This window comes from Cotesia typhae, unplaced genomic scaffold (assembly GCF_013202065.1).
Source record: "Cotesia typhae breed Kobodo isofemale line unplaced genomic scaffold, CoteBio_Ctyphae contig_48, whole genome shotgun sequence".
NCBI classification, from domain to species: Eukaryota; Metazoa; Arthropoda; class Insecta; order Hymenoptera; family Braconidae; genus Cotesia; species Cotesia typhae.
The window spans coordinates 3,255,945-3,267,153 of NW_027423756.1; the positions used below are offsets into that span (position 1 = coordinate 3,255,945).

An 11,209-nucleotide genomic window follows, 5' to 3' on the forward strand; every position below is an offset into this window, starting at 1 on the left:
GTTTGACCTTCTCTTTTACACTGATCTTTTTGTCCGTTCTTATACGATTTTGTAACTCTATGATTCCAACTTCTACATAGAAAAAAAAATTCATTTGAATCAAGAGAAAATTTCTTGAACTAAAAAAATAATTTTGAAGAGTTTCATTGTCTTAGGCCAAGGAAAAATTTCTTGAATCAAGTAAAATTTACTTAAACCAAGAAAAAATTCTTAGTTTAAGAATTTTTTTCTTGAATGAAGATGATGAAATTCTCTAAAATTATTTTCTTAATTCATGTAAATTTTTTATTCGGTGTAATTTCAGAAGTTCAAACAATACGTTCGTCAATGTTATTAAAAATAATTTAGAGTCATTCATACTATAATCGAAAAATCTTACAATATATAATATTAAAGGCAAGTAAAATAGGGTAGGTTCATAGTAACAAAATCAAATATTTATCAAAAAAAAAAAATTTTTAAATTATACAACAGTGATTTTTCTTCAACTACAAATACTTTTCGTTTTTAATATTAGAATATATAATGTACACTCTGATTATTTGGGTTCTCTTCAGACATAGAACCCGTATAAATTACAATTTACAACTAAAAATTTATTTGCATAGATAATTTATTTAGCTATAAAATTTTTGGATATACTATTTCAATGAGACTTTAAATTCTTATTCATTTAGAAGAGAATAGAAAATATTTTCAAGTAAGACCCGTATTACGATTTTTCAATGTAATTTTAAGTATAAAGGAACGGGTCTTAAATACCTGACGTGAGGTGCCTGTTGAAAGATCATGTCGTAAATTATAGTACTCATTTTAAAGCAGCTGCCTAGAGTTACAATTTAGGTATTTATGATTTTTAGTTAAGGTTCAACTGAGTTTCTCTGAATAGGAATGTACGCCACGATAAGAAAAGTGTTCCTGACTTGGATATAGATGCTCTTGTTGATATTGGTGATAGTTTAGATAAGATCCTTGTAATTGATGCTGATGAACGTTGATAGAGGGTTGTGGTCCTGAATTGCCGTTATGGTTTGGCGTTACGTTATGAAATATCGGAGGTGTAGTGTTAATCGATGGAATAATTGGAAGTTTCTCTGGTTCGCATTGTTTTAAAGGTGGAATTTCTTCACTGTAGCCTGAATCGAGATTGAATCCAGTTTTGCAATCTTTTTTGGCCTTCATTCTTCTATTTTGAAACCAAATTTTGATTTGCCTTTCGGTGAGACTTAATGTATTTGCAATTTCATTTCTTCTTCGCCTTGTTAAATATTTATTGAAGTGGAATTCTTTTTCCAGTTCCAAAGTTTGAAAGCGGGTATATGTTTGTCTTGTACGCTTTTGGCCCATTGCATTAGGATCTATCAAAATTTAACATGGTATAAAATTACTTAAAAAAAGGTTAAATGTAGACATTAAAGAATAATGAGATGATTAAGTACAAATTATCATTTATACATAAATAAAAATTGGCAAAGTTAAATAAATAAATAAAAAAAGGTACAACTGCATAATGACAATTATCAAGACTAATTATAGATAATAAAGGATATGTTATATATATCATCGATTGTTTAATTCTTAAATTCCGTAACCTACACTCAATCTACACTCAAGGTCATGTGATATTTGTACTACAATTATTTAATTCATTCATTTTTAAATTTTAAAAGCTAAAAAAATGTTCAAATATGGAATAGTATAAAGGCATTCGATGAATTGATGAACTGATTGCAGTAAAAATATCAAATGACCTTGATATTAACCAAGCATCTGATAAAGTAATAATTTATAAAAGGTTAGAATTAATGTTAGAATTCAAGATCATTGATTAATTATTTATAAAATTATTTACTAAATCATAAAATAAGTAATTAAAATGTTTTTTTTTTTACCGGTATAACTCGACTTCATCCAAGGATAATCAACTTGTTGATTAAACACTGATTTATCATCAGGAGAGTGTGCAACATCCGAGTCTTCATATTTATTATCTTCATCGGAATCATAATCAACATTAGCTTTAAAATTTTCCGTATCTCTCACTAGATTCGGATAAGTACAGTCCTTGAACTTTTCTTCAGTTTTCACTAAGTCTTGAGATAATGGGAACTTTTCTTGTGATGAAGTATCTGAATTAATAATTTTCGTTGGGGAACTTCGATCCGAACAAGATGAAAAATTGTATGGTAAAGTTGTATTTGGCATATATGTAGTTGAATGTAATACGTAATTTAGTTTATTACCTAAATGTGGGTATACTCCAGTAACTGCTTCTTTTCCGTGCTTCAAAATAGTTTCCAGAAGACTTGGACGTGTAGATCCATCCGAAGAAATATTATTATTAATACTATAATTTAATAAATTTTGTTGTTGGCTCTGATGTAGTTGCGGAACTGGCTGGGATGGTGTCATAGAATGTACAGCTTCGACACCTGATGCATTATCAAATGGATGATAAGGCCAATATCCACCTTCAGTGTTTGAATAATACGCCGAGCTTGACATTTTGAACACTTACTTATGTAAGGTAACATTAATAACTTCTAGACACTTAAAAGCACTGCACGCTATATTTAAGTATCGACTCAGTGCAATAAACTGCTTAATAACTAATTTTTACAATTTTTAATACTATAAACTGAACACTTATTTGGTAAATGTAAGAAATTTTTTCTCGTTTATTTACTTCTGTACGCAATCGTCGTGACAAGAAATGTACCGAGGCGAACGGTACAGTGAGGCGAAATGATTTGTGCAGCTCGGTGACAATTTCGTTGGCTAGTCAAGGGGGGATGGGGCTACAGGATGAATACAATAAGGTACAGGGGTTGACGCGCGTGCCAATGGTCCCCTGAAAACTTTCTCCAGTTTATTGTAGAAAAGGTCGTCAAAGTAGAGGGGAGAAAAGACTATCCCCCATGTAGCGTGCCCCGCCAAGTTTTAGGTTTTGAGGGTGCTACTATCAGCTGCCTTGAGCCTTGAGTGCAAAAATATATATTAGTAGAACACACAATGATGATGGCCATTCCTCCATCAGAAAATTGAGTTAGAAATTTAGTATATTTTCTAATGGAAATTGGTTTATACATAATTAATTGCAAGCATTTTTCATTTCTCATAAATTAAACTAATAACATTACCTGTCAAGGAAATTATTTTCGGGAAAAAATTTCGATATCAAATGTATAACTATGAACGATTTAAAAGGTACACATTTTAATTATCGTTAAAAGTGTTTACACATACATGATATACGTGTATAGAAGCATTGAATACGCTAATGCCATTTCAGGTTTGTGAACGTAGTAAACAAAGCGCGTGGCAAAGCTAGATATAGAAAGTCTTGCAAGTGACATCTCTTTCTAAAAGTTCACTAGTGTCGATTAATCACCCCTCTCTACACTTTCATTCCCTTTTTCATTGACGATTTCTCACGTATATAATACATACACATTTAACACGACTGTCGCCTCCTGTTCTTTTTCTTCTCCTATCTTTTTTCAGGTACATTACAATCTGGTTACAGACCGTAGCTTTGTCTCACTTGTACTTTTCGAAACAATTTTATATATAGATTTAATTTTTAAAAGAGCGAGTAGAACCTTCGAAGTTGCTTATAACCAGATTTCAGTGACTTTTTTTTTACGTCATTTGTTCGTTTTATAATATAGACATTACGACTATAGGGAGACTGGTTGACGAATTGAAAATAATGTTTAATTGTGTATGCTCCTCGGTTTTAAAAACCATGGACATGTTTGGATAGTTTGTCATAAAGTTATTTATATACGGATTATTTTGTTTTTGATCAATAGGTATATTATGCATTGACAAAATGCGATATGATTTTTCAATTGTCATTGATATTGCAAATATATTCTAGAAAAATATTTTGCTGCCCTCCGGCCGGAAAGTGGCAGCTTTCTGGCCGCTACGCTAAACGAAGTTGCCACATTTCGGCTACGTCGAGCAGAAAAATAGTATACACACCTTGGCCAGTAAAAAGTAAAGCCTCAGACCACATGTTTGTCAACCTCGGCTTCGCCTCGGCCAACAATTACATGTGATCTGAGACTTTTCTTATTTTACTGGCCTAGGTATGTAATATACTATTCTGACTGTACAATAGTTCTTACAAGATAATCCCTTTGTGCATGCCTAATGAGATAAGTATTCTTGATTACTTTTCTATAGTATAAACATCCCCAATCTTTACCAGATTTTAAAATTAGTTAGTTAAATAAAAATTTAACACAATAGATTCAAGAATCAAACATTAAGAAAATAAATACAATTGTAATAAACCTAATGCTAGCCGCAAACTATCTAAAAATAGTTGAGACTGTTCTTCGGGTGAATGATTAATGATGTTCGTATGTACTTATATGACCTAGACTGGAAATAATATATGTTTTATAGAACATTGTCAACCGTCTAAAGCTATAGTAACTCTCAAGTAAATAGAAAAGAAAAATAATATATATATATATATATATATATATATATATATATATATACCTTATTGTTTATAATTGAATGTAAGTTCGTCAATAAAAAGTTTGACAGTTGATTTTCGATAATGCATCAAGTTTTTCAAAAATAAAATAAAAATTTATAAAGTTAAAACAAGTACGACTACTAATGTTCATCAAAATTTTAACAAGAATGAATGTTTTGTTACTCATTAATAAACAATAAGAAATTTGATTTACAAAATTTTTATCTTAAATATTTCGCGGTGTTCTTTAATTTACTCAACGGAGTATCAACTGGAATTACAACGCATGCGTAGAAGGAAAAAATTTACCGATTTATATTGAAAAAAATACAACGTTTATTTTTTAATTATTAATACAATGATTCTTATTATAGTCGCTCAACAATAAAATTTAATTTCAATTTGAATCGCACAGAAAAAAATGTAATTTTTCGGAAATTGTTGATAATTATAATTATGTGTGTTTATTGTTTTATTGATGTAAACAATAATCTTAAAATAATAAGTACCTAACTTCAAGTAAAAGTTAAATATTTGAAAATTTTTTCAGATGAAATTTTCAGAAGTACTGTAGGTACAAATATTTTAGATTTTACAATGGTGAGCAGAATTATACCTGAGTTTTACGATCAAGATATTGTTGCCGAAACTATAGTATAGATAGTTTATGGACTCACCTTCGTTTCTGTCTCGAGATTACCTTTCATCTACTCAACTTTAGCAAGGAGACACGTGCATAGCCACGCGCCTGTTGCATCCTTGTAGCATCTTCATGTTAATTTTTATTACGTTTGTCTCGTCATTGTGTTGTTTCGGTAACAAAAAAAATTTTTCAAGGTCACTACAAGTTTTATTTTGCTGAAAATACCTTCCTACCTGGTTTACCTAAGCTCTACCGAATTCCTTTGCACAATCCATGTTATTTCTTTACTGACGACACAAGAAGCTATAAAACTTTCACTATTGTCGTTTCAATTGGTCTTGGGGAGCGCTCAAGATTTATGCTGGCAAATATGAAGCAAAGTAAATTGAGCAAAGTATGTTACAGATCCTTTTCGTCACCCCTTTGTTCATAAATTGAAATGTTGTAATTTTTGAAAACTATAAGATAGAAAATTGAACTTACCATACATATAATATTTTAGATGATATAATGCAGGCAGCACTATTTTTATTTAAACCGACAGTTTGTGAATGTTTATCACTATATTTTACAGCTCAGGATATTTTTGATTATTTATTTATTTTCTAAACATCGAAACGGAATTTATATATTTACTATCATATTTATTAAGCATTATTGTTGGCTGAACTAATTTAATCGGGGGTAGTAGTGTGGTGTAGTAAGTAATGGCGTAGACTCCAAAATCGACATATGTGCTCAAAATGTACCCTCCCAGGGTTATGAAAAAAGGAATACAATTGACCAAAAGGGCGGCGTTTGCAACCGTTCGAAAAATTCTGAATTGCTAAGAATAGACAAAAGGCTTCTGTGTATGTGATTTATATTTTATTTGCAATATGACGGAACAATTGCGTCGATCGAATTAATTTAATTTTTTATTAGATATCGATTTTGAAGTAAATTGACAAAACTACGAAATTTTTAAATAAACAGAATTTTTAACTTTTCGTTATGAAAATTGTATATTTTTGAGTGTGAAAAATTATCGGTTTCGGTGTGGTTCTATTAATCGAGTTTTCATGAGATCTTACAGTTTCACAGTTTGAGATCTGGGGAAGCTATTCTAACTATTTATAGCCGGATACGTCTAGTTGTATGTGCGGTGTATATGCCACGGTGTGTGTGAGTATGTGTCGGTGTATAAATAAAATTTTTTTGCACAATCTGATTAAATTTTCCAATCAAATAATTGGGTAATGTCAAGGTAAATAAAAATCAACATTTTTTATATGAATTTCAGACTTTCCATCTGTTCAATTTTAGAGTTTCTAAATTTTACCACATTTAAAAAATCTTGCAAACAAGATTGCATCAAAACGTATCGATTTTGAAAAATGCCGCTGTTCGAAATTTTCATAAAGATGCTCTGTTTTCAGTTGAATGAAGAAATTGAGAATGAATAGGATGAAGAATGAAGAAAAACAAATTGAGAATGTGTTTAAACTCCTTCTTCTACATCCTAATTTTTGTTGAAAAAATGTGTAACTTTTTGAATTTAACTTAATTTTACTTACTCTGAAATCTTTTACACGAGTATATTTTTTAGTAATGCAAATACGGCTAACCCTGCTTGTGGAGATCATTCTCAAGGTATTGTAAAACAATTTTTTCCATGACATATTATATCTATTAGTCATTCTTAAATATTTCTGTCAAGTAGACACATATTTTATTAAGTACTTTTGTAATACATACATAATGAAATTATTATTGTAGATCACTTACAATGACAATTTTTTCAAAATTTAGAATTTTCTCCAATTTCTAATTTTTTCGAAAATTTGAATTTTGATTTCAGAATTTGCATTTTTTTCGTATACAAACTTGAATTTTTGATTAATTTGATTTTTTTTTTTTTTTTTCAATTTAAATATTCCTTTAATCCCGATATGAAACTTAATTTAATTGATTAAAAATTGTTTATATTCATTCAGTCCGGTATTTTAGCGATAGGAACAAAAATTTATTTCAAATTTATTTCCGATTATATACAGCCCCCACAGAAAAAAGTATCTTGTAGCCCCCACAGAAAAAACCTAATTGCTGCCCCAAGAAAATCTTGTTGCTCTCACAGAATCAGTCTTGTTGCTGCACCACGAATCCTGTTGCTACAATAGGATTTTGCCCTGTTGCTCTCACAGGACTGCGTCCTATTGCAGCACCGAATTTGTTTTTCTGTGAAGTAAAGCGTTTAAAAAGATTTATCAATGCTTAGAACTGAGTCGATTTCGATGTAAGTCAGTCAAATAGTTTTAAATTTATACAAATGTAAGAAAAAACATTGAGTCGTTACAAAGTTTTTGTTGTAAAAAAACTGCATCAATTGTTGCAATCCATATCAAAACTAAGCAATAGGCTTGAAGAATTTTAATAAATGTAAAAATAATTGATATTTTACGCTCGAAAATTTCAATAATCTACTTATTGTTGTGTTTTGGTTTACTGAATATGAGCTCTCCCATAGTGATTATAATTACCTTACAATTACTTTAACCCTCAACTAACAATCATTTAACTGATATCCGATTTCTGTGTTGGTTTTTCATTGAACAAAAGCAGGCGCTTCTAGAGTGCTAAGCACAAGGCGGAGCATAAAAGATGCCAAGTCATGCAAATGAAGGAATCATACAAATATTTTACCCAATAGTCGTGGTTCCTAGCAATTGTATAAAAACAAAATGAAAACACAAACAATCAATATGATAGTTGAAAAAAACATGAAATTAGAAAGTCGAAGAAGAGAGGCATAGAGATCCTATTAAAATTTTTGATTGGTTGAACTTTTACTTCCGGGCAATTTAGATTTAGTGTAGAAAAAAAATTGGTTAATTTCATTTTATGAGCGATCTAAAAACTAGTCAGTCAATTAATTAAAAAATCAATCAGATCTTGATCTAGATAATCTTTTTCTATCAACACGAAAATTTTTTTCTTTGTCTAAAGACTACCCGAGTAAAAAAAATTATCATAAAAGAGTCATAAGCTTATGATCCTAAACGTGACATAATTTAGTACACTTTTATGACAACTTTATAACACTAAGCCGAAATAAAATTTGGATTTTCGAAAAATATTGTCGCACTTACTCAAAAAAAAAAATGTAAAAAGTACGTTTATGACAATTTTATGAAATTTTAATGAGAATTTTAGGACGCCTTTATGAATTTTATAATATTTTTATGAGAATTGTAGGACATTTTTATGAATTTCACGATACTTTTATGACAACTTTAGGACAATTTTATGAGACTTTTATGAATATTAAGATAATTTTATGACTGCATTATGACAATTTTTTTTACACGGGTATTGAACGATAACATTGTACTCACACAACTTACGTTACCGCTTATCCTCATAAATAGTTATTACATTTAACTCCCACAGAAAAATCCTCATTTTGCCTCTTTATTAATATCAGAAAAATCTACTAAATTTTTAAAGAAAAATACCTTAAATTAAATTACTGGCTTCTAGAATTAAAGCCCAGAGATTAAGTATTTATATTATATGAATGATGTAACATATCGTGCTTTGATTTTGAATTAAAATATTTTGCGGCATTCGTATCTTAAGTAAGAAAAATAAGCGCAAGCACACCACTAAATAGATGACAGATTGCCTGTGCTTAGCTGACGGCTAATCTTTATTTACACATATATGTATATATCAGTTGATTTATTTCAAAGTTATAGCAGTGTTAAAATTTTAAGAATCGGATTTCATCAAACTTTGATAAGACTTTTGAGCTGGAAGAGCTCAAAAGCACGAAACGGTTACTTTTGATAACTTCCTGCTAAGAAACTTGAAAATTTTCAAGAATCGTGAAGTTATTGGTTTCATCCCGTTTTTCGAAAATCGAGTTTTTAACGTATCTCGACGTTTCGAGGACCTATAGGAAGCTTCCCTGACGATTCCCGCGATGCTGTGTGTGTGTGTGTGTGTGTGTGTGTGTGTGTGTGTGTGTGTGTGTGTGTGTGTGTGTGGTAGTATGTAAACCTCTTATAATTTTTGAACGACCAATTTAATCACGGTTGGTGCCATTTGAACGGGATTGGCCAAACTTAGATTTTGAATACAATTGGGACCGATTCAAACTGGTAGATTTTGAGAAATCTCAAAAAAACTACAAAAAACATTTTTTCAAATGTAGTTTTTTCGGAATAACTTTTAAACGGCTAAACCGATTGATTCCAAAATCTAATCAGCTTTTAACATCGAAAGAACACGTCGATCACTATCAGTCTGGTCGAAATCGGTTAATTCTTCCATGAGTTATCGTTGTCGAAAGAAAATCGAAAAAAGTGTTTTTTCAAAATTACTCCGAAATTTCTCGTTTAATCAATTCATACTTAAAAATTCTTCAAGATGCTTTAAAAACTGCGTCGAATGCTGCCAACCGCATGAAAATTGGTTCATTCATACAAAAGTTGTTGCGGTTTGAAAATTCAAAAAATATTGTTCTGTTAAACTTCAATCAGAGAAGAGCTCAAAATGACACAAAAATCATATTTTTAGCTCGAAGAGCTCAAAAACGTTATGTAAAATTTTGAGCGCTTCACAAAATAGAGCGAGAAGTTACAGGGATGGCCTTTAAGGTCAACCGTCATACTAATTTTTTTATTAATTTTTTGTGGTAATATGAGTGCTAATGACGTCATATTTTTTTTTTATCAAACAAAAGATCAAACACCATATTAAAGCTTGTTTCCTCCTATTGACAAAAAATTTTTTCTGTTAAAAAATTAATACAAATAGCTTTATTATAAATGGATATAGCAGCGTTTTATTTATCAATTATATATTTATAAATAATAATAAATGAATATAATAATTTATTTATTCTAGTAACCCAAATTTGTAGAGGTCCAAAACACCTGTACATAGGACCAGAGCAAAATAAACCCCCTGATAAAAATTTGAATATCACTATCAATTGTGTATCAATACACTGTAAATCCAAGTGTTTTAAAAGTGACTACAAATGGGCATTTAACATAGGAAATTAAAACACGTGGAAGTGTTTTAAAAATGACTACAATGCTTCAAGATAGGAACAAAACACTTTAAGTGTGTTTTGTTAAAACACTTGGATTTACAGTGTAATAAACGGTGTAAAACAGAAGAGATAAAGTGACCAAGATTATTAATTAATATCACAATGTAACAACTTAAACATTCGAAACATTGCTTGAAGTGGAGAAGACTTTTGGCTATGACTATGTTTAGTACAACGAGCGAAGTGTGTGCATTAACACACGAGTGCTTATAACATTATCCACTGAGTTTATACGTAAATGAATATACGTAACTATTAGCGTAATTGACATGATATTTTACACAATATCGTGATCCGGAAACTAATTATCATATCATAATGTGGAAATGAGTAAAAATAAATAATAGTAACGAATACCAGTCTTATTTTCACATCATAATCTGACCATTTATTATTCGATCACACTATTGTGCGGAAAGTTTACATAAGTTTGCTAGTTTTATGAAATTTTTAAAAATATGAGCAATGACAACTTTTGCTTATAAGCTTAGTTATTGACTATCTTTTGGTAAGAGTTTATGATGCAAATAAATGGAAGTATAATTTTTTAATATATTTGCTCATGTGAGTTATTTATAATATTTGATATGCGTGTCTAAAAAAGGGATATTTAAATATGAATCACAATAAAATCTAATGTAAAGAAATAGAAGTTTTATGACTGATTTGATTGAAGAGACGTCTGACTTCTTGCTACACGCAAAAAACACATTAACTTCAAATGCTTTACTAATAGACGAATTTGCTGTAGTCAATAATATCAGTTTTGTTTTAAGAATTTTGATGTTTTCTTTTTAGAAAATACAGTGAATAAGAAATAATATACAATATTTTTAATGAAGAACACAATTTTATTAGTAGATAATAGCACACCTAGACAATTCTAGGCGAATATTCGATGTTTCTTTTAATACCATAAGTTTAAGCATCATTTGTTATTTAAATCGGATAACTAAGTTCAAAAATA

At 29.9% G+C, this 11,209-nt stretch overlaps 1 protein-coding gene across 1 annotated transcript; it reads right to left on the reverse strand.

Annotated features, from left to right (window-relative positions):
- Positions 1–477: 477 nt before the first annotated feature.
- LOC141529437 (uncharacterized) lies at positions 478–2,824 on the reverse strand. Its single transcript, XM_074245954.1, has 2 exons — positions 1,893–2,824; positions 478–1,358 (listed from the first exon to the last, which is right to left on the reverse strand). Exons 1-2 carry the CDS (start codon positions 2,503–2,505, stop codon positions 868–870), a joined length of 1,104 nt encoding a protein of 367 aa, XP_074102055.1. The 5' UTR covers positions 2,506–2,824; the 3' UTR covers positions 478–867.
- Positions 2,825–11,209: the final 8,385 nt, after the last annotated feature.